Genomic DNA, 24382 nt, shown 5'->3' with positions numbered 1-24382 from the left:
AACGTAAGAAAATATATTCATGTCTGGTATCCCCGTAATCGTATAGACCCATAGAATAAAGATAACATGATTATTAGTCTATACGGTGAACACCAAAAAAAAAAGAAGTAAAAAATCCAGTACAGAATTGATGCTTTTCTACTCCTGTCCTCAAAAAACGTTCCTAAATTTTCAACAATAGGTGATACAAACCCCAAAATGGTAACATTGGAAAAAGCATCTCATCCCGCAAAAAAAAATGGCATCACATGGCCCCAATAACGAAAAAGCGAGAATTTTATAGCCTACAAAAGGGGCCAATGAGGAAACTAAAATCCTGGCAGCTGCAGCGCCCTCCTTCCCTTCTGCACCTCGCTGTGCCCCCATAACACAAGTAACGGCCACATGTGGGGGGTCTTTGTACTCAGGAGAAATTGCAGAACAAATTGTATGGTGGGTTTTCTCTTTTTATCTTTTGGAAATGTGTAAATTTTAGGGCTAAATGAACGTATAAGGGAACAATATGACCATTCTAAATTTCACCTCCATTTTGATTCAATTACTATGAAGATCTCAAGGGGTTAACAATCTTTGTAAAAGCTGTTTCTGATAGTTTGAGGGGTGCAGATTTGAAAATGGGTTGGTTATATAGGGGGTTTTGATGCTAAATATGTAAAATTTCATTCCAAACTGTATTTATCCCCAAAATAGTCAATTCTGAAAATCCGGAAAAGCGATATTCTATTTGCAAGCCGCGTGACATCAAAATAAATTATCCAGACATTTCAGAAATTATGAAAATGTAAAGTAGACAAATGGGAAATGTTATTCTGCAAGTTATTTAGGTGGTAAATTGATCTGCCTGAAAACGCAATGATTTTGAATTTCGAAAATGGCAAATTTTTCCAAAAATGTATCATATTTTTTTTTTTTTTGTAAATAAATGCAAAACTTATCTGCCAGAATTTACCACTAAAATGAAGTACAACATGTGGGGAAAAAACAATCTCAGAATCGCTTTGATAAGTAACAGTGTTCAAAAGTTATAACCGTATAAAGAGACGCAAGTCAGAATCCAAAAAATCGGGCTGAGCCTTAAGCTACAAAATGGCTGCGTCCTTAAGGGGTTAATCATTGCAAAATCATCTATTCTTTATCATGTAAATGAGGCTGGTCACATGGTCAGAGGCAGTGATGTCACCCCTGTTCCCCCTCCCCTCTCCTCCCCCTGCTCATGTCTGTGTGTAATGTATAGTAAAGCATGGCTAGTGTGTGTGCTGTATCTGCTGACATGCTGCATCCTCCTAATACACATCAGCTACACAAGTACCTGACATGTTCTGCTATATCATGGCTCCCTGGAGCTGTTGTATCTCTCCTATACACACACACAGGCTGCAGGGGGCGCCAGGACCAGGAAGCACATCATTGAATAAGCTGGACAGCTTGAATATGCTAATGACTCATTGGACATTTCACAGGTCATTTGCATACAGCTTTAGGACCTCATTGCTTAGGTTTACAGGCATGTAGAGGGACAAAGAAGGGATAGAGGCAATGCTCTCTAATGGCAGTTTATGAAAATATATTTAGTTTAGGGGGTTATTTTGCCTGATGGGTATTTTGCCTGACCAAGTGTGCTTGGTTTGCAATCCTTCATCCTGGTGGTAGATGTCCTTTAAGAAGTGATCAGGGATGTGAAATTGGGAGGCCACATTTTAAACTCCTCTAATTTTTTCCACTCTCCTGCTCTTAAATAAACTCCTTTGCATGCAAAGTACCAACAGTAAATTCACAGTTCCAAAAATAAACTATATATATAATTATTAAATATTATGGTTTAATTAAATGTATTCTATGTTCTGGCAATATTTAATATTCACAATTTAGTTTTGAACTCGTAGTTGGGGTCTGTACTCCACGGCCTCTGAACAGCATTCAACATATGGGTGCATTTACACGACCGTCTGGGGGGATGCATACACAGCCGCAAATTTGCAATGGCGGCCCGGTGGCGGTATGTTCCGTGACGTACACCGGGAAAAGATGGAGCATGCTCTATCTTTCCCATCCGCCGCTGTTTTCTATGGAGGGGTCACCACCTCCTCCTCCTCTCCAGCGCACGGCGGTATGCCCACCCGGATCCTGGGCGAGCAAGGTCCCGGAGGAGGAGGGGTTAGCGCTCGTCACCACTCCTTCCTCCATAGCCACGTAAAGGACAAGATCACGACCTGAAGCTATTGAAATCTATGGGGCCGTGTGAATGAGTCCTAAATACAATACTTCACGGGTGGGCCATAGAGGTGTTTTTAAACTGCAAAGAATAAAATAAAAAAACTTTTGTACCCGACCCGAGTATCTAACTGCCTTGGTCTGGATCCAAACATTTACAATCTCTCCGGATGGATATATTTTGCTTTTCCACCACCGTAAGGACAGATGCACATGACATTGGACATGTCTAGGGGCCCTGTAGGAAAAAAAACCACACTTACTCTTCGGTACTTATGGTTCTTCGGGCCTGCTGAGAATTCCAGGGGGTCTCTGGACCAGGAGACAACACAGGAAACTAAGTCCCCTGGAAAACAGAAGTAACGTTCTACAGTCCGAGGATGCAACTCATTGGATGAAGTGGGTCCTGTGACACATCATCACCTCCTGTAACATTCAGCGTAGAGGAAGGCCACAAAACTGGAAGTCACAGAATGCTGCCGGAATGGAGGTCACTAGGGTCCCATGGGGGTTTTCCATATTCCTCATGAACTAAAAACTTACCTCATGATAAGTTAGGGACAACAGATGTTCCACTCACCATGAGGCCGGAGCGCTACACCCTGGGTGCATTGTGCAAGCCACGTAAAATATCGTCTTCACTGTGTGACCGCGCAGGTACACAAAGCACCGGACCTAGGGTAGTATAACATTTTTTTATTTTAATAGTGGCCACAGAGGAACTTAATAAACGGAAATGTGGGACACTAAACAACATAAGGTCCCGTTGGATGGATACTGTCCCAAATCACCTCTTCAAAGTCAATGGATGATCTGAGCATGGACATGACCTTTTATCTGATGTTGCAGCGGGACCCACAAGTTGCGATCAAATGTGGTGTTTACATTGCGTTTTGAAACGCAATACAAGAGCTGAGGAGATTTACACAACTACGTTGCTGTTAACATAGCTTTTTGTAAATGCAAATGTTAACATCTCGGTAACACGTTTTTAACACATAGGGGCAGATTTATCAAGCTGTCTGAAAGTCTGAATATTTCTAGTTGCCCATGGCAACCAATCACAGCTCAGCTTTCATCTTACCAGTGCTCATGAATATTTTAATGGGAAGCTGTGATTGGTGTCCATGGGCAATTAGAAATATTCTGACTTTCAGACTGCTTGATAAATCTGCCCCATTGTGTTTGTATTGCATTTCAAAATGCAACATAGACGCCACGTTAACAAAGCCTTAGGGTACATTCGCACTCGGTATGCCCGCCATGACAGCGAAATAAGAAAGTTTCCCGGATATCATAACGTTACACTGTTCTGACAAATAATGAAGCAACAGTAACCTGTAAGAAAATAGTGCAAGTGTGAACAAGATCAAATATATATATACACTTGCAAAACACATGAATTAGAAAATGACATAAAGTACAATAATGACCCTCTTTACACTTATAACACTTTACTCAGTATATGATTCAAAACAAGGGCGACAAACCAGCACATGAAGCAGATAAGGTGGCGCTGTAAAAAGGAGAAGAAGATGCGTTTCCGAAGAGTACATGCGGTACCGGCCGCGGTACTGGGGAGGCGGGGCTAACAGCAGGAACCTGCAGCTCGCGGGCAGCGCCCCTAGTGGTGACATCAGGCAGTGGCGGGGCGCGCGCGGCCGCCGGCGTGTGTAGCGTGTGGGAGGATTACTGCAGCGTGTGTACAGGTTGTATGCGGTTAGTGGGCCTGCACTGTGCGGGGAGGGGACGCCTGGGGGTTATACAAACCTCAGTTCACACCATGTTTCACTTTGGTCCTTGTTTGCGACAAAATTCAGCAGAAAATAAAATCTCTTGGACCTCTACCAATAGCTAAAGGTGGTCCTGAAGCCCCCAGACTAGAGGTGCTTGTACTTACACCCTAGCGCAGCACTGTACTATAACATTTAGGCTGTGTTCACATGTGGTGTCTGAAATGCATTTTGAAACGCAACGCAACGTGATGGTGCTTACTCCAATGACACATGCGTTTCCACTGAATCGGGAACAAACACGTGTTTTTGTGGTTAAGGCGAAACATAAGTTTCTAGTTACTGAAGGCAAGTGTATGGGCTAAACCCATCTGTGATAAGAAGTTATTCATCCTCGGTGCCACTGAATTGCGTTTCTATACGCAATATGAGTGCGAGATGTGAACCACGTTTCCATAGAAACGCCGAGGCCCGCCCCGGTGGGTGCGACTTTGTTTGCGTTTGCAAGCGCAGACAAAGTGCTACGTGTGACGCCGGCTTAAGGGGGATGCCACACATCTTAAGGGGGATAACACAGTCTGTTAAAAAACGCATCCGTTTTACCAATTATCTTAATAAAAACTGGTCAAAAACGGATGCGTTTTCGGACAGACTGCTTAAAAACGGGTTCAAAACGCCACGTGTGGCATCACCCATTGAAGTAGACGGGGCAAAGCTCAGAGTGAGAGAGGCTTTTATTATTCTGTGTATAATGTTACAGACCACATGCAGATGACACCTATACATATTTTTGGCGCATGGTCAAACGGCGTATTTTGGTTGTGTTTTCCTTGCGTTTTGAAACCTATTACAACAGCTGAGGAGAGGGGATTTGCCCAATTACATTACTATTAACATTTGCGTTTACAAAACGCGATCCTAACATATGCGTTAATACGTAAACACATTGTTAACATATGCATAAACTTTGCATTTTGTTAACGCAAATGTTAACAGTAATGTTATTAGGTAAATCACCTCTCCTCAGCTGTTGTAATGCGTATCAAAACGCAACCAAAACGCACCGTGTGACCGCGCCCGTAGGCCTCAAAAAGCGCCTGCTTCGAATTTACTACAGACTCCGGTTGAATACGTGAAAAACATCTTTATATTTATTTGTCCATTGAACTGAATGTGTCTGAATGACGCCTGCAGAAAAAAAAACGGGTAGCACACGGATAAAAATAAGATTTGCGTTGTTGTAGCCACACGGTGCGTTCCTGGTGCATTTTTAACCCCTAATCACCAACACTAGTTTTCAGCTCAATGATCAGACTCAATTTTTCGGATCTGACATGTGTCACGATAATTACAGGTGGTCCCCTATTTAAGGACACCCGACTTACAGACGACCCATAGTTACAGACAGACCCCTGTGACCTCTGGTGAAGTCTCTGGATGTTACTATAGTCCCAGGCTGCAATGATCGGCTGTAAGGTGTCTGTAATGAAGGTTTATTGATAATCCTTGGTCCCATTACAGTTACTTGGTCCCATCCCATCCAAATGTCACTGGGGCCAAATTTTTTTTGTTTGGATCTACAATTATAAAATATACAGTTTCAACTTAAGAACAAACCCCGGTGGGCGCGACTTTGTTTGCGTTTGCAATCGCAGACAAAGTGCCACGTGTGGCGCCGGCCTATCTTGTACGTAACCTGGGGACTGCCTGTAGTTAAAACTTCAAAACGCTTTGACATATCCTGGTGATTTTGAGAATGTTTTCTCGTGACACATTGTACTTCATGTTAGTTGTAAAATTTAAGTGATAAGTTTTGCGTTTCGTTCTGAAAAAAAAATAAAAAATTTGCCAAAGTTCACAAAAATTCTTCTTTTTCAAAGTTTGAAATGTTCTGCTTCCCAGGCAGATAGGTAAACTACCCAAAAAGCTTGATATTTAACATTTCCGGAATGTCTGCTTTATGTTGAGATGATATTTTATGTGTCCTCTCATTTTTCAAGGATGTTATGAGGCGCAGAACTTTAGGTGCGATTTTTCTCATTTTTATGAAAATCGCCAAAATTCACATTTTGAGGGACAACTCAGCTTTCAAGTGACCTTGAAAGCCTAAATAATAGCAAAACCTCATAAAACCCCCCACTATAGAAACTTCACCCCTCAATGTATGTAAAACAACTTCTATTAAGTCCATTAACCCTTTAAGCGTTTAACATGGGTTAAAACAAAATGGACCTGCGATTTAGAAACTTTAGCATTTTTTTGGAAAATACGGTCATTTAGGCCAAAAATGACACTTTCAAAATAGATAAAATAAAGAAATGCTCTGCAAAGTTTGATGCCCAATTTCACCACATATCAATACCCCATATGTGGTGGTGACTACGGTCGGGCGCACGGTCGGGCATCCAATGGAAGCAGTGACACTCACAGCAGATTTGTATTGTCACATTGTACAGGCAATAAAGTTTTTTATTTTTTTGGTAAAGCAAAAATATGAGGGCTTATTATTATTTTCGGGGTGAGACACAATGTATAGTTCATTCATTTTGGGGGTCTATAGCTTATTCATGAGATTGTATTAACTACTTCAAGGGGGACACAAACAAAATCATTAATTTTTATTTTGGATTTTTTTTTCCGCTCGCCATAACATAAAAATAATATTTTATCTTCATTCTCTGGTTCACTGCAATAACGAGGGCTTATTTTTAGCGAGTTGTTCTTTTCAGAGGTATCATATTAGAGCCCGTAACTTTTAAAAAAAATCTTTTTGGAACACTTATCTGTGAAGGTATTTGATGTAAAAAATGTAGCAATTCCTAGAAGTTTTTTGTGTTTAAAAAAAAAAAAAAAATTTATTTAGATTTATTGCACAGATTGATACGGACGTGGTGATACCAAATATGTACTTTTTTTTGTATTTTATTACGGTACGTTATTTCGGATTTTATATGTAACTGGGGTGATTAGGGTACTTTTTATTTATTTAATAATTATTATTAAATGACTTTTACTGGGTTTTTTTAACATTTTTTTTATTTTTCCACTCTTGGACTTGAACAAGTGTTCATCTGATCACTTGTATTGCAGAGTACAATGTAAGTAACTGAGCAGAACCCAGCGTGAAGAGGAGCTGGCAGCCTCGGGGTACTCGCTGGACCCTGGGGCTGCTGCAGGAAGGATTGGATCCCCTGGTAAGCTCACAATGGGGGTCCGATCCACGGGGGGGGGGACTTACATGCTGTGGTGCTTAATTTTATAGCCATCCACTTTTTTAATCCAACTTTTTTAATCCAATTCCCTAAAATAACTGAAGGTGTAAAAACGGATACTAACGCACACTTAAGCTTCAAGTCCATTTCAAGATCTGTTATTCAGATTTTGGGGGTCTATAGCTTATTCATAAGATTTTATTAACTATTTCAAGGCGGACACAAACAAAATCATCAATTTTTATTTTGGATTTTTTTTTTCCCCGCTCGCCATAACATAAAAATAATATTTTATCTTCATTCTCTGGTTCACTACAATAACGAGGGCTTATTTTTTTGCTAATTGTTGTTTTTTTCAGACTTATCATATTAAGTCCCGGAACTTTTTAAAAATCTTTTTGGAACAAATGTAGCAATTACGAGAAGTTTTTTGTGTGTTTTTTTTACGTCGTTACCAAGTGGGTTAAATATTGATTTAGATTTATTGTACAGATTGATACGGATGTGGTGATACCAAATATGTACTTTTTTTGTGTTTTATTACGTTATTTCGGATTTAAAAACGTTTTCCATTCAAAACGCAGATGAGAAGTGGCTCTAAGGCGTCCGGCCCTAAATATTCCCTGTGTAGCAGAAACTTGTATTATTTCGTATTCTGATCTAACCTCCGTTCTCTTCTCTTTAAGGGGTTTGGCTCGAGCTTTATGATGGACCCGGTCACAGATACCGACTTTCTGAGTAGATTCATTGGGACCAATCTGAAAATTACCACCATACATGGAAGCTTCCAGGGGGAACTCTTCCACATCGACTCATCACGTGCTATCATCTTAGTCAAAGGTCAGTAATTAAGTGTTTCTCTGTCTACCTTGTATTTATATCATTGACTTACATTGTCCTATAACAGTGATGGCGAACCTTCTAGAGACTGAGTGCCCAAACTACGACCAAAATCCACTTATTTACCATGAAGTGCCCACACAACATTTTAAGCAGTAACTTACAACTACCAGTTCTTCCTCATCTTTCAATCGTATTGGTCCCTTGAGGCCACTAATACAGTTGAAAGAAGGAGAGCAAATGCAGACTCTCGTTGTAGCTTCTCTCCAGGGTCTCTCTGTAGAAGAAGAATGAAGGGTCCAGCAGGAGGACCTCCAAAGACATTGCACTTCTGTAAACACCTTCTCACTTTTCCCGCAGTTCCAAAAAGCCAATGAAATGTCACTTAAAAACAGCGCTGAGAGCAGCATCTCTTAAGTTTTTTAGGACTGCAGGTGGATTTGGTCCTGTTTGGTGAACCCTGACCTGGAGCGATGGTCTGAGTGCCCACAGAAAGGGCTCCGAGTGCCACCTCTGGCACCAGTGCAATAGGTTCGCCACCACTGTCCTATACGAACCAGGAACCATTGAAGGGATAGTGTCACTATATACTTCCCTTATCTACATGGAGGAGGATTAGTGATTGATTAATGTTAGAGACCCTGGAACCCCCATCATCTAGATGAATGGAACCGTAAATGGCACCCAAGTGCTTCAGATGAATGAAATATTGAATGCATGCTTAGGTGGGCCTTCTTTTGATTGCTCGAGGGGTCCCAGCAGTCATACTCACATAAGGGGAGATTTATCAGCACTTACCAGTTTTCTGCCCTAGAAGCTCTGAAATAATCACAATTTCTTGCACACTGCGAGAATGATAAATCTCCCCCATAGAATAGATCATAAGTGGCTGTTGGCTGAGGTCTCCTAAGATCCCATGAGCCCCTCTCTAAAATGGGGCCCCTTTTGACATACAGTACAGACCAAAAGTTTGGACACACCTTCTCATTCAAAAAGTTTTCTGTATTGTCATAACTATAAAAAAAAATTGGAGATTCACACTGAAAGCATCAAAACTATGAATTAACACATTTGGAATTATATAGTTAACAAAATAGTGTGAAACAACTGATACGTCTTATATTCTAGGTTCTTCATAGTAGCCACCTTTTGCTTTGATTACTGCTTTGCACACTCTTGGCATTTTCTTGATGAGCTTCAAGAGGTAGTCACCTGAAATGATCTCCTAATAATCTTGAAGGAGTTCCTGGAGATGCTCTCATCTGGTGTAGCTCCCCTTCTTTGTCATATAGCCCTTACACAGCCTGGAGGTGTATTTGGGGTCATTGTCCTTTTGAAAAATAAATGATGGTCCAACTAAATGGATGGAATAGCAGCCGCTGCAAGATGCTGTGGTCACTATGCTGGTTCAATATAAAAATTGTGTGAAATTGGTGAAAAAACGCATTTGCGCTGTTTTCTTGTGGGCTTGTATTTTATGTCTTTCACTGTGCGCCACAAATTACATGTCTCCTTTATTCTTTGGATCATTGCGATTACGGGGATACCAAATTTGTATGGGTTTAATAATATTTTCATACATTTACAAAAATTAAAACCTCTTGTACAAAATCTTTTTTTTTTATTTTGCCATCTTCTATCATCTTCGATCTGTGATATAGAACCTATAGAAAGAGCAAAGATTCATTGTAGAACTTTCTACTATCTGTTATGGAGGATTTTTAGTAGTAAATTAATGAATGTTACGGCTCTCAGTTACTGTTAAATTGCAATAAACCAAAGCTAATTGACAAAATGTGAAGGATTTTCTACAGACACATAAAGGAGGGCTCTGTGGTAGGATGCCGGAGGACCCAGCACTGGGGGACAATATTCTTATATTGTGCTTCTTCTATTTCAGTGAAGGATTTGAGCACCGGTAACACTTTACCTGGAGCAAAACTATTTTTTGGAAACGTCATTTTGAAAGGTAATTTGTGTCTGTGGTTGTAGTATATAGTAGACGCCTATGGGTTACGTAATGGTCTGTGGCCCTTGATCTTTAGCTAAGTATAGACCTGGACGAACAAAAGAGAGCGGAAGCACTGAACATGGGTGTAATCTCGCTATGAACACAAGTTATAAGATATTTTTATTCATTGTACTAAAGCGACTTTTGGATCAGGTTCTTTAGAGGTGGGCACCAATATTTGCATTGCCTTATTTCTTAATTTTTTTTTTTTTTTTAGTGGAGATTGTAGAAGAAACTTCAGGTCATGATAGCCAGGAACAAGGTGAAATAAAGGATGAAAGGTACAACGCAATAACCACTGTACTGTAATGCATCCCCGTTGTTAGGGGGCGTCAAAATGGGCATTTTCCCAAAACCTCTGTCCAATAGGGTCCCCTGCATGTGGACTTCTGTGGACATAGGATGTATGCCTCCTTTAATAGCCCTTGGTTGGATGCCCGAGTGAAGATGCTTATCATCTATCTCCTATCTATATATCTATCTCCTATAATTTGTATATTTCCTATGTATATATCTATCTAATTTTTGTCTATCTACATATCTATCTCCTAACTATTGTCTATCCATCTATCAATCTTCTATCTCTCTTTTACATTATCTATCTATTTTCTTTCATCTACTTTGCTATCTGTATATACCCTAGTATAAGCCTAGTTTTTCAGCACAATTTTTGTGCTGAAAACTCCCCACTCGGCTTACACGGGTATATAAAAAAAATAAACGGAGTACTCACCATTCCGACGCCCCGGCCATCTCCTTTTCTGTCATGTGCTCAGGTGCCGGCTCCAGGTCCGCAACAGCTTTGTGCGCACGGCCCGGCCGGCGCACTACTGTGATGTCAGCAGCTGTCATACTGGCAGGCTATATACTAAAGGGAGCTGGCTGGCAGGCTATATACTACACGGGGCTGGCTGGCAGGCTATATACTACACGGGGCTGGCTGGCAGGCTATATACTACACGGGGCTGGCTGGCAGGCTATATACTACACGGGGCTGGCTGGCAGGCTATATACTACACGGGGCTGGCTGGCAGGCTATATACTACACGGGGCTGGCTGGCAGGCTATATACTACACGAGGCTGGCTGGCAGGCTATATACTACACGGGGCTGGCTGGCAGGCTATATACTACACGGCGCTGGCTGGCAGGCTATATACTACACGGGGCTGGCTGGCAGGCTATATACTACACGGGGCTGGCTGGCAGGCTATATACTACACGGGGCTGGCTGGCAGGCTATATACTACACGGGGCTGGCTGGCAGGCTATATACTACACGGGGCTGGCTGGCAGGCTATATACTACACGGGGCTGGCTGGCAGGCTATATACTACACGGGGCTGGCTGGCAGGCTATATACTACACGGGGCTGGCTGGCAGGCTATATACTACACGGGGCTGGCTGGCAGGCTATATACTACACGGGGCTGGCTGGCAGGCTATATACTACACGGGGCTGGCTGGCAGGCTATATACTACACGGGGCTGGCTGGCAGGCTATATACTACACGGGGCTGGCTGGCAGGCTATATACTACACGGGGCTGCCTACGTACTAAAGGGGGCTGTCTACGTACTAAAGGGGGCTGTCTACGTACTAAAGGGGGCTGCCTACGTACTAAAGGGGGCTGCCTACGTACTAAAGGGGGCTGCCTACGTACTAAAGGGGGCTGCCTACATACTAAAGGGGGCTGCCTACATACTAAAGGGGACTGCCTACGTACTAAAGCCAGAGTTTCTAGTGTAAAGGGGGCTGGCTAGCCAGCGTTTCTAGTGTACATCACGGCAGTGTCTGCTGGCGTTATCAGAGGTTTCCGATAACGCTAACAATGTAACACTGCTGGGACTGTTGTAGCACTGGGAGCTGCTTACCTTAAAAACAGCACTAGGAGCTGCTTACTAAGGGCGACAGGTCTTATTTAAGTTGGTTAGATGTGACTGGTTCCATTTATAGGAGTTGTACGTGTTTTTCAAGTTATCCTCTATGCACAAGATAGCCAAAAGATCTGTGTGGGTCAAACTGCTGAAACACCAAGCAGAGGTTGCATTAACGCCTCCGCAAAAAACATCTACCACGTGCGCGCAGGAGCATACAGTGCTGGAGAGAGTGTGAGGCCATGCTATGGGGAGATGTCAGGGCTCTGCTGAGGGTATATGTATTAGCTGCAGTGGGAGAGATACTGCTGAGGCATTTCCTGGGGCATGGTGGAATTATAGAGGCACTGACCCTTATAACTAAGTTTGCAGCTGTTCTTGAACCCCTTTATGACCTGACCCTTTTGCATTTTTATTTTTCACTCCCCTCCTTTGTAACTTTGTGTTTCTCCATGTACAGAGCTGTGTATGGGCTTGTTTTCTGTGTAATAAATTGCACTTCATAGTGATTTACTATTCCATGCCGTGTACTGGGAAGCTGGAAAAAAATTTCCAAATGCAGTAAAATTGGTTTGTTTTTATGGCTTTCATTGTGCACCCCAAATGACATGTCTTCTTTACTCTTTGGTTCAGTACGATCACGGGGATACCAATTTTTTTATACGTTTTATTGTGGGTTTTTTTATACATTTAGAAAAATTAAAACCTCCTGTACAAAATCAAAAATCATTTTTCCATCTCCTGGCACTAATAACTTTTTCATACTTCCGTGTACAGAGCGGCGCGTGGTGTCATTTTGTGCAAGACGAGATTATGTTTTTGATGCTTTCATTTTGAGGACTGTTTTGCCTTTTGATCACTTTTTATTACATTATTTTTATATGTTGCAAAATGGCAGAAAAGTGTCCTTTTCGACTTTGTGCGCTATGTTCCGTTACGGGGTTAAACGCCGGGAATAACCGTTATATTTAGATAGGGGGAAGCTGTAATACCGAACATGTTTATGATTTTTACTGTTTATTTTTATACCCCTTCTAGTGAAAGGGGGGGGGGGGGTCATTTAAATTTTTAGAGGTTTTTTTCCAACTTGTTTAAGAAAAAAAAAAAATTATATGCAGCAAACATCCACTTTGTATGCAGAGGGTTATGTCCGTGAACTCTCTCCACGCACTCTGTAAAAAATTTACTACAATGCCTAAACCCGCACAGGGACCACAATCCCCGTAATGCAGCAATGGGAGCAGAATTGGATCAGGACCCCTGTAATGCACAAAAATCAGTGGCTGTAATGATTTTCTTGTATAAATTTCTGTCTACTAACACTATATACCCTCACAATTTTATTTACCGTATATACTCGGGTATAAGCCGACCCAAGTATAAGCCGAGGCCCCTAATTTTACCACAAAAACCTGGTAAAACCTATGTTTTTATTTACTCGAGTATAAGCTGAGTTTGGGGTTTTTTAGCACATTTTTTGGTGCTGAAAAACTAGGCTTATACTCGAGTATATATGGTATTTGTATGACTGAAAATTTCATACTCCTCCTCAGCTGAAAATACTCCTCAATAATGGTAAGAGGAGTATTGTTACCCCTCTGCAAAAAATGTTAGTGCAACCTCTGATACCAAGCAATCTCCATAATGAGATCCTCAGCAATCCAGAGATTGTGGGGTCCCGTTCTCAGAAAATTGAGAGCTCCATGAAGAATATGCATCCTTTCAATGTTATGGGAGCGCCAGAAATTGCTGAGCACAGCGCTTAGCTGTCCATGGCACTCTCATGCGTCACAAGCATTGTGGGTCTTTTACACATCAGAGACCATGACACATGTGAACAGAACCTGAGAGTAAGATTAGTCTACAGTTTGGGCCGCAGCTACTTTATATAGTCACTAGAGATGAGCGAGCACTAAAATGCTCGGGTGCTCGTTACTCGAGCCGAACATTTCCAGATGTTCGAGTGCTCGTTTCGAGCCCCATTGAAGTCAATGGGAGACCCGAGCATTTTTCAGTAAAATTATAAACTTAACGAGCACAGTGAAAATACACAGTGCAGAACAGATTGCAGATGTTCGGGAACATCTGCGATCTGCTTCGGAGACACGCGTGCAGAACGGTGTTCTCCGCAATAGTATTTGAAGAACAATATGTGTAGAGAACAACTTGCAGATGTTTCCAAACATCTGTAATGTGTTCTTCACACATATTGTTCTTCAAATACTATTGCGGAGAACACCGTTCTGCACGGGTGTCTCCGAAGCAGATCGCAGATGTTCCCGAACATCTGCAGTCTGTTCTGCACTGTGTTCTTTCACTGTTTTCTTCAATTAAACAATTAAATTAAATGTTTTAATTGTATTTTTTACTATTCTTCACTTCTTTTTTTTTTATTAAATGCTCGTTATCGAGCAGGGCAAATACTCGTCCGAGCAACGAGCCGGTCCGAGTATGCTAATACTCGACCGAGCATCAAGCTCGGACGAGTATACTCGCTCATCACTAATAGTCACCCTTTCACTTGTGATTTATCAGCAGTGGTAACACACCGTCACAAGATAATGACCAAGCTCTAGAACCCAAAGAGGTTGATGTTCCAGCTGCTCAGACGAAGAAGAAAAGTGATGTAAAGATAAAGTTTTCAGGTATGGAGGTTGGTCTTCTTAAAATTTCAACTATTGACATATCTCAGGATTTTTAAACTCGGACAAAAGTGCATGTTAAAAGTTTTCAGGTCCAACACTCAGGACCCAAAGCTATCTTGTAGTTCAGCTTTTTGTGCATTGGCTGAGTATTGTTACTACAGCTTAGGTAGGATTCACATAAATGGGAATGGATTGGAGTTATCCAGCCAGGCTACTACACAGATGTAGAACCACCACCAATCTCATCTTGAACCTAGGTCATATACAGGTGATCCCCTACTTAAGGACACCCGACATACAAACGACCCCTAGTTAAAGACGGACCACTGTGACCTCTGGTGAAGTCTCTGGATGTTACTATAGTCCCAGGCTGCAATAATCAGCTGTAAGGTGTCTGTAATGAAGCTTTATAGATAGTCCTTGGTCCCATTACAGCAAAAAAAAATGTCACTGGGGCAAAAAAATTTTTTTGTCTGGATCTACAATCATGAAATATACAGTTTCGACTTAAATACAAATGCAACTTAAGAATAAACCTATGGAGCCTATCTTGTATGTAACCCGGGGACTGCCTGCATATGAAAACCCCTTTAAGGTATTCTATAGTGATCACAAACAAAAAAAAAAAATTCTTGATTACAAAAAAAAAAATTTGCCACGTGATTAAATATTTTCAGAACACAAAGTAGCTTTGATTACAAAATCATTTTTATTACATACATTTTATTAATATCAAGTTTTTGCCCCTCTTTTTGTGTATGTAGAATATGTAAGAGGTAAAGTATGTGTACTATAATGTTTGGGTGCCCAATGGGGAGGTAAACTGAGTGACATAACATTTTACCAGTACAGGCGGTCCCCTACTTAAGGACACCCGACTTACAGACAACCCATAGTTACAGACAGACCCCTCTGGTGAAGCTCTCTGGATGTTACTATAATCCCAGGCTGCAATGATCAGCTGTAAGGTGTCTGTAATGAAGATTTATTGATAATCCTTGGTCCCATTACATCAAAAAATGTTTAAACTCCAATTGTCACTGGGGCAAAATTTTTTTTTTTATCTGGAGCTACAATTATAAAATATACAGTTTCGACTTACCTACAAATTCAACTTAAGAACAAACCTCCGGACCCTATCTTGTACGTAACCCGGGGACTGCCTGTAAATATGTTTTTGGAATTGAAAACGATTATTATTTTATCATTACAGGTGATGAGGAAGACATAAACTACGTCCTGATAGACCAGTTCCAGCCAATGTTCGGTCCTGCGGTAAGTAAAAGTGGATAATTTTGGTTTTATTTTTTGTTTTAAGTGTGCGGCCGGCATTATACTGACTATAGGTCTACAGAACAGGAGATACAGTTTAGAAATGTGACCTGCAGCTAACAATCCAATTTCCAACTCTTTTTTTTTTTTTTTTAACTTTCTTTATCTGAAGCTTGATGAAATATGAAAGATAACACTCTCATCTTCAATATGACAACCAAAGCATATTTCTAGGCACTTTAGAAGTCTGAAGTAGCACTTTCCCTTCAGCCTCTAAACTTGACTCATCTCAGGCAAAATATGACTTTTCTCTTCTCATTTTCTCATTGTAGGTAAACAGATGAGATTTCACATCTCAGATTCACATTCTAGAAAGGACATTTCATTCCCTACCCTAGGGGACAAGTAGTTTAATGGAGTAAAATCGAAATCAGGTTCGCGTTTAAGTATGTCACATAAAATAAATTAAAGAAGATCTGTCGGGTCGATTTACCCTAAACCCGACTATAGGCCCTTATTGATTGCATCACCAGTATACTGGTTTGTTCACGTCCTGGGACTTGTGGTACTCCAATAGAAAAGAAAGGTTGCATTGTATTGTACTTCTTATATGATGGCAGTGCCAGTTCGACTGTCTTTTTCTACTTGAGCCTTATGGACCTGTGCTTTAGGCTCCCAAATCGATATTCTTGAAGTTTTTAAATGAGGGGAAAATAAAAAAATAAACTTAAATACTTACCTGGATGTGAGTCTGATGAGGCACATTGGACATGCACCAGGAGTCCGCTGCGCTGGCGCCTCATCTTGTGATGAGAAAAGTGAAGCTGGGACAGTATCACGGCTTCACTTGCAGTGACTGAGGTATGTATTACGTTTTTCTTTTGTTTTTTTTTAACTAGATCATAAAGATGGCATATAACCTCCTTCTTTCTGCAGATTCGTCATCTCCAGAATCAGAAAGTACTGAGTTTAGCAGCTGTTGCACTAATGGTGTCTCCCCATGGCAAGCTATGCTGGCTGCAGGTAAGAGGTTCTTCTACTTCTGTACTGCGGCACATGATTATTTCATGTATTTGTGCTCATCATTGAGTTCAGCCGATTATTCTGCAACTTTCTCTCTTCCCATTTTAACAGGTGGCAACCAAAAGCTGTGTATATATTTTTGACATTCTCCTCCTGGGACCTAGAGTTTTCAAGAATGGACTCCAAATGGTGCTGGAAGATAAAGGCATTTTGAAGGTATATCTGAATCTAATTGTGATGTCTCTTATAATCTGCATATGTGCGATTTAGTACATATAGTGCAACCATGGCTCAGGGTAGGAGCAAGGTAAGAACCATTAATGATCTAGCTGCCATTACTGACTCTCGTGCTAAGGCTACCTACATTGCATAGGACGGGAGTCCTTTCATCATTCAGAAATATGATGCAAAGACTCCCTGTCTGCAGCACCATTACTGTAACTGTGTTGATACATTGTTGGCACTGCAGTTTGGCCTGCAGGCAGGGAATCCTTGCATCATATTGTTGTATGATGCAAGAACAGTGCAATGTGTGCAGTACGTTAGATCGGACCAACATATGGGCACCTTCCTCTGGCTCTACATGTTTATGTGCAGCCGGCATACCACAAAGAACAATTGACACAGCTACCAGCACTGTACAGTCGTATACAAACCAAATAAGACATTACAGAGCAATACTTTGGTATTATAGGAAACAATAGGAGTGATATGTAAAAATATTTTAAATATAATATATTAAAAAAATGAGTTCTGTCTTTTCAGGTCGTTCATGACTGTCGCTGGCTTGGGAATTTTTTGTCTCAACAATATGGTGTAGTGCTTACCAATATCTTTGATACACAGGTAGGTTTTAGGATGATAATAAGAATTCTGTAAGGCCAGAGGGGGGGTTTCTTTTTCTCTTTTGTGATGAGGTTTTACTGGTGTGATATATTGTATATATTTACAGTCTTTGTGCCATGGGTATAGGTACAGTAATGTCACTGTTTGCATTAATAAAAGATACCTGATTTAAAGTGGGCTGGGGCATGGGTGTCATGAGTGCGTGAGCAGCCTGTACGCTCTTGTACTTCACCTCTTTACCATCTCGTCCTACCTTAAATGTTGGGGGGCAAAAGGGTCACAAAAAATCCTGCTTCCGAAAATCTGTAGCCTCTGTGGATCATAGGACGTAACTTGTGACTTAAAGGTTTTTTTTCCGACAAACAAAAGTTAGGCTATCCACGAGATAGGGCCTAAGTTGCTGATCAGTGGAGGTCTCAGTGCTGAGACCTCCAAAGGTCAGGAAAACTAGGGGTCCAATGGGGCCTACATACCTCCGTCAGACCCCTCGTCGCTCCGTCAGACTAATGGAGCAGACGGCCGCGCATGACCATTCTGCTCCATTAATCTCTATGGAGCTGACGGAAATTGCTGAGCCGCGCTCACCGATCTCCGTCAGCTCCATAGAGATGAATAGAGCAGAACGGTCATGCAAGGCCGTCTTCTTCACTAGTCTAATGGAGCGACTGGGGGTCTCAGCACTGAGACCCCCACTGATCAGCAAGTTAGGCCCTATCCCTATCCTGTGGATAGGGCCTAACTTTTGTTCGTGGGAAAACCCCTTTAAGTGGAGGAGACGCTTCCTGATCTGAGGAGGTTCAAGTTACTGCTGAGGTCACTATCGGGTACACAATGACATTATGCTAGTTAATACATGGTTTATTGGAGTATCAAGTATCTGTCGATTAGAAAAAATAGTTATTTAATATATATAATGTTATTTATTTAACATTATATTAGTCCTTTATTATTTTATAACGAAACTAAGTTGTTTCCTATCATTGAATGTTTTAGTTGTGTATTATATTATTTTAGGTGGCAGATGTCTACCTGTTCTGGATGGAGACGGGTGGCTTTCTTCCCAGTCGTACAAGTACAGTCAAGGAATCTTTGACTCGATATCTCAACCCGTCGCCCTCACAAGTGTCTTTCTTGATGTACAAGGAAGCTCTAGAGAAGGTGAGGGGCTTTAACTACAGTATAAAAGTAAAACATTTGTCAGCGGATATAATGTTTAATGTGGGTTATAATGTAAACGTTCGGCCATTAGCAGTCATAGGTGTATGGCATGTAGACTTCCAAGTGTATTTTACCTAGTTTTTCTCAAGTTTGTTGGAAGCCTTAAATGCCGCGCCTCCACTCCACTTCATATATTAATATGGGACTGTTTTCTGTGTAGGACAACCCAAATATCTGGAGTGATCGTCCTTTGCCCGCGGCTGTACTGAAGCTACTATCCCTGGAAGTGATGCACCTCTTGGCGCTGCGCCTTGCCATGCTGGATGCCATGCTAGCGGACTACACATTACTAGTTGATGGTTATCTGAATGCACATCGTCAAGGGACACCTGATTTGTTCCTCAGCTCGGAGGTATTTTATCTGATTGATGTCATTTAATAACGAAGGTCAGAATGTTAGTCGCAGGGCTGTGGTTTCAGGGGCAGTGACTATTTTAGTGGCGTTGAGATAAACTGGACTGACACCACAAATATATAATAAATGTTAAAAATTATGAAAATTCCTATAAATGTCTAAGGGAGAACAGTGCACATGTTATCCATGTGCTGCTTCCTTCAAAAATCAATGTTTAAAATGATGTAACCAGACTCCCGCTATGCTGTAGCTTCTGTAGTGAAACTTCCTCTGCTGCTGTGAGATTACATCAGAGGGAGGAGAGACCAGTGTAACAGCTTGTGAAGCTTAGTAGCGCCTCCCATAGCCCTTCTGGCTCATTAGCTTAATTATAAAAGATGATTTTAGAAGGAATGAGGGAATGGATAACCAATATAAGAAGATTATCACAGTCACGGTGCCTGGATCTGTGAGTAAGGTTTATCATGATGGATTTTAATGGTAGATTTCATTAAAGGGATTGCATCAGTAACCAGCACCTTGGATGCACCAACGACCACAGTACAACATAAAATGCCACCCCAGAATTCATAAATACCACAGTACAGCAGTAAACACCATGTCAGCAACCATTAAGCCGATAATAATAGTGGATACCCCAGAGCCGATAATAATAGTGGATACCCCAGAGCCAATAATAATAGTGGATACCCCAGAGCCGATAATAATAGTGGATACCCCAGAGCCATTATTAACCCCATAGCGCAATAAGACGTACCCTTACGTCTTGCTGCGCATGGGGGAGTATGAAGAGGGCTCACAAGCTGAGCCCTCTTCATACTCACCGGGCGTTTGCTTCATAATGAAGCAAACGCCCATCGCTAACACCCGCGATCGGTGCTAGCACCGATCACGGGTGTTAACCCTTTGATTGCCGCCGGCAAAGCTGCCGGCGGCATTAAAGAGCTGGCTGCCTCCGATCGTCGCTCCCCGTTGTAATGACAGCCTCGGGTCACACAAAGATCCAAGGCTATCTATTACAATCTGCGATTTGCACATTGTAATAGATGGTATGCAAAATCCCCATATACTGCCATACTGTAGTATGGCAATATATGGTAGGATCAATCAGACAACCTAGGGTTAAAGTACCCTAGGGAGTCTGAAAAATAGTAAAAAAAAAAATAAAAAAAAGTAAAAAAAAAAAAATTATATTAAAAAAACATAAAAATTCAAATCACCCCCTTTCCCTAGAACTGATATAAATATAAATAAACCGTAAAAATCCTAAACACATTAGATATCGCCGCGTTTGAAAATCCCTGATCTATCAAAATACGTTTAACCTCGTAACGGAAAATAGTGCCCGAAGTTGCAAATGGCAATTTTTTGCCATTTTGAAAAATAGAAAAAATTCTATAAAAAGTGATCAAAAGGTCGCACAGTCCTAAAAATAGAAGCATTGAAAATGCCATCAAAAGTCACAAAAAATGACACCACCCACATCTCCGTACACTAAAGTATGAAAAAGTTATTAGCGCAAGAACACGGCAAAATGAAGAATTTTTTTTCTGTACAGGAGGTTTTCATTTTTGTAAATGTATGAAAACATTATAAAATCTATACAAATTTGGTATCTCCGTGATCGCATTGACCCACTGAATGAAGTAGACCTGTCATTTGGGGCGCACTGTGAAAGCTGTAAAAACCAAGCCCACAAGAAATGGCGCAAATGTGTTTTTTCATCATTTTCACTGCATTTAGAATTTTTTTCCCGCTTCCCAGTACACGGCATGGAATAATAAATACCATCACTATGAAGTGCAATTTGTTACGCAGAAAATAAGCCCATACACAGCTCTTTATATGGAAAAATAAAAAAAGTTATAGATTTTTGAAGGTGGGGAGTGAAAAATAAAAACGCAAAAACGAAAAAGGGCCTGGTCCTTAAGGGGTTAATAGTGGATACCCCAGAGCCGATAATAACAATAGTGGATACCCCAGAGCCGATAATAACAATAGTGGATACCCCAGAGCCGATAATAACAATAGTGGATACCCCAGAGCCGATAATAACAATAGTGGATACCCCAGAGCCGATAATAACAATAGTGGATACCCCAGAGCCGATAATAACAATAGTGGATACCCCAGAGCCGATAATAACAATAGTGGATACCCCAGAGCCGATAATAACAATAGTGGATACCCCAGAGCCGATAATAATATTACTGAGGACTCCCAGTGCAGACAAAATAAAATCCTCTGCTTTCCTGGCTCTTTTTTACCACACTGCAGCTTCTTCTCTCTGCCGCTCTACTGGTTGTTATGGCCGCATCAGGACCTGGAGGTGAACTGTGCCAGGAGAGCACTTCTCAGCTGTACTCAGCGCTACCTGGCCTCCTGCACCAATGAAAGCTTCCTTCGTAATGGAAGTACTTATTGGGCCCTGACTGTCAGCAGGGTGCAGGACATAGCTCGAGGCTTGACAAGACTGCAGATTGTGCCTCCACATCCGAGGAAAAAGACACTGGAAATAAATATTTACATTTATCTCGGCACTGCTAGAGTGACCAGGAAAACAGGATTGTGGAGTCTTGAGTCGGTTACTATTTTGGTGGAGCTGAAGCCGGAGTTTGGGAAATTGAGGACAACCCTGGTTAATTGTAAGCTATTGTTTTCGTGTTTGTGGTTAATTTGTAGAATCTAATAAGATTATTAAATAAAAATTGTCCTCGGTATATGCAGTAAAGATGTTTTATGACATCTGCCACCTTCTGACCCTCCACTGCTCCAGGGTCACTGGTCACACAACCATCTATAATTTGCAGAATATTTTCTGTAAGACAAATCATCGCTTTTGGGATGTAAATATAAATGTGTGGAAATGTGAATTCCTAGGTTGGGATATTCAATGTAAAGTGTAATTTTTTTCCCGTTCTTGAATAGAGCGCCTCCTCTGAGCTTCCCGAGGTACTGCAGCAGTTTAGCAAATTGCAGCAAAGGAGAAGAGAAAAGGCCTTGAAGGAACATGAGGTGAATAGCCTGGGATTCCTCATGAGGGGTGACAAGTAATGGATCCGCGTCCACCTCATTCACATCACGGTGGTCGGTGCTGGAGTAACTGTCGGCCGCTGGTAACGGTTCACTTGTTGATTGCTTGTTAATAAATACACAGAAATATAAAAATGTTCAAAAATGTTTTTGTTTATATAGTCCACGAAAATGTGATATTTGTTTAAGAATTTGTATTTGTACAAAAGAATAACTGAGGGATGATAAAAATTGTGACTGGTCTCCCCAATGTTCCTGGATTTCTGTATGTCTGTAATTTTCACTGTTTTTTTTTCCTTCTAAACAAAAAAGATCAACTTGAGTGTGAACAAAGCGTTAATTGATCTGTACAGCGCTACGGAATATGATGATGCTATATAAATAAAGCTTTATTATAGAGAATACAAGGCTTTATTATCACTATAGAGAGTGGGCTTTATCTGTATCACTATGGACAGTGATAAAAAGCCCAAGATGCAGATCTGTTACTATCATTCCTGAGGGACGGCGGCTCAACAAGGTGGGGGTTTCCTGCATCCAGAACTTACGTCATATCCACTGGAAAGAGGATACCCAAATTTATTACCACCGTGGTCTCTTCTCCCCCAATGCTCAGATAATAGGGGATAAGTGCTGTTCATATAAACACCTTTAATGAGAACCCGTCATGCAAAATAACCCCCCTAAACGAAATATATTTTCATAAACTGCCATTAGAGAGCATTGCCTCTATCCCTTCATTGTCCCTCTACATACCTGTAAACCTAAGCAATGAGGTCCTAAAGCTGTATGCAAATGACCTGTGAAATGTCCAATGAAGCATTAGCATATTCAAGCTGTCCACTCTATTCATGAGTGGGAGGCACAGCCACACCCCCAGTGCATGACTGACAGCCTGTATAATGATGTGAGGCTGTATAATGATGTGCTTCCTGGTGCTGGTGGCCATGCCCCCTGCAGCCTGTGTGTGCATGTGTGTGTGTATAGGAGAGATACAGCAGCTCCAGGCAGCCATGTTACAGCAGAACATGTCAGATTCATGTGTAGCTGATGTCTGTGTCTCTCACCTGTATATTAGGAGGATGCAGCATGTCAGCAGATGCAGCACACACACTAGCCATGCTTTACTATACATTACACAGACATGAGCAGGGGGAGGGGTAACAGGGGTGACATCACTGCCTCTGACCATGTGACCTGCCTCATTTACATGATAAAGAATAGATGATTTTACAATGCCATGCACTTACATGCACCAGGAAGAAGAAGGTGAACTCCAGCGGACCTGAGCGGGGAAGAGACACATGCAGGATATCGGGCGCACAATCTTAGTGAATCGCGGCAGAGTGCATTCCAGTCGGACAATGCACTTTTGTGAACCCCGCACGACCAGGTAGGTAAACTTGTCCCATTGTTGTAATCTATGGTCAACATGGTCCATTTTGGACAGTCTCTGTTGTATTGCAGAAAGTGTAGTGTTAGCGCCCGATTGACCCCCGAGTGGAGATCTGTCTCATGGCTGCCCTGCCATTTAGCAGGATTAACATCCTTTGCATTGCTCTATACCAGTGGTGGCAAACCTATGGCACGTGTTCCAGAGGTGGCACTGAGAACCCTTTCTGTGGGCACTCAGGCCATCACCAGAGATGACTCCAGGTATCTTTCTGCAGTCTCAGACAGCCCAGGACTTGCTGTGCACAGAGCTATTTTAAAGTGACAGCTCTACCTGGGACTACTGCAGGAGTAGGAAGATGTGGTTGGATCTGGATTATCATTAGAGCTCCTGCTCCGGCCCTGACAATTCTTCCTGTTTATGGGACCCTGGAGGGAAGCTACAATGATCATCGAAATTTCTTCTATTTTCTGCTTTATTGGTGTCTTCAGGGTGCTGATATGAATGAAAGATGTGACAGAGCACAGAGTATAAGTCACTAATTACATTTCTGTGTTGGCACTTTGCGATAAATTAGTGGATCTTAGTTGTAGTTTGGGCACTTGGTCTCTGAAAGGTTCGCCATCACTGCTCTATACACTTGAAAGAAAGCAGATTAGTACAAATCTACAATACCCGACACAATAACAGTACAAGAAGGACCATAAAGTTAAA

At 41.5% G+C, this 24382-nt stretch overlaps 1 protein-coding gene across 4 annotated transcripts; it reads left to right on the top strand.

Moving 5' to 3' along the window:
- The first annotated feature begins 3765 nt into the window (after positions 1-3765).
- EXD1 (exonuclease 3'-5' domain containing 1) lies at positions 3766-22675 on the top strand. 4 transcript variants are annotated; one of them, XM_072115355.1, is made up of 12 exons: positions 3766-3920; positions 7843-7996; positions 9897-9965; positions 10225-10288; positions 14422-14528; positions 15742-15803; positions 16737-16823; positions 16935-17039; positions 17589-17669; positions 18684-18827; positions 19048-19239; positions 22171-22675. In XM_072115355.1, the coding sequence occupies exons 2-12, from the start codon at positions 7861-7863 to the stop codon at positions 22294-22296; spliced, it is 1173 nt and encodes a 390-aa protein (XP_071971456.1). In that variant the 5' UTR covers positions 3766-3920; positions 7843-7860; the 3' UTR covers positions 22297-22675. The 4 variants fall into 4 exon arrangements, with proteins under 4 accessions (XP_071971456.1, XP_071971453.1, XP_071971454.1 ...); XM_072115352.1 differs by having other exon boundaries at positions 14419-14528; positions 22171-22674; XM_072115353.1 differs by lacking the exon at positions 3766-3920 and adding an exon at positions 4055-4097 and having other exon boundaries at positions 14419-14528; positions 22171-22674.
- The last annotated feature ends 1707 nt before the right edge of the window (positions 22676-24382 follow it).

The sequence above is a fragment of the Engystomops pustulosus genome, chromosome 7 (genome assembly GCF_040894005.1).
Source record: "Engystomops pustulosus chromosome 7, aEngPut4.maternal, whole genome shotgun sequence".
NCBI classification, from domain to species: Eukaryota; Metazoa; Chordata; class Amphibia; order Anura; family Leptodactylidae; genus Engystomops; species Engystomops pustulosus.
The sequence above is the reverse complement of the archived record's forward strand: the minus strand, read 5'-3'. Positions and strand labels throughout refer to the sequence as shown.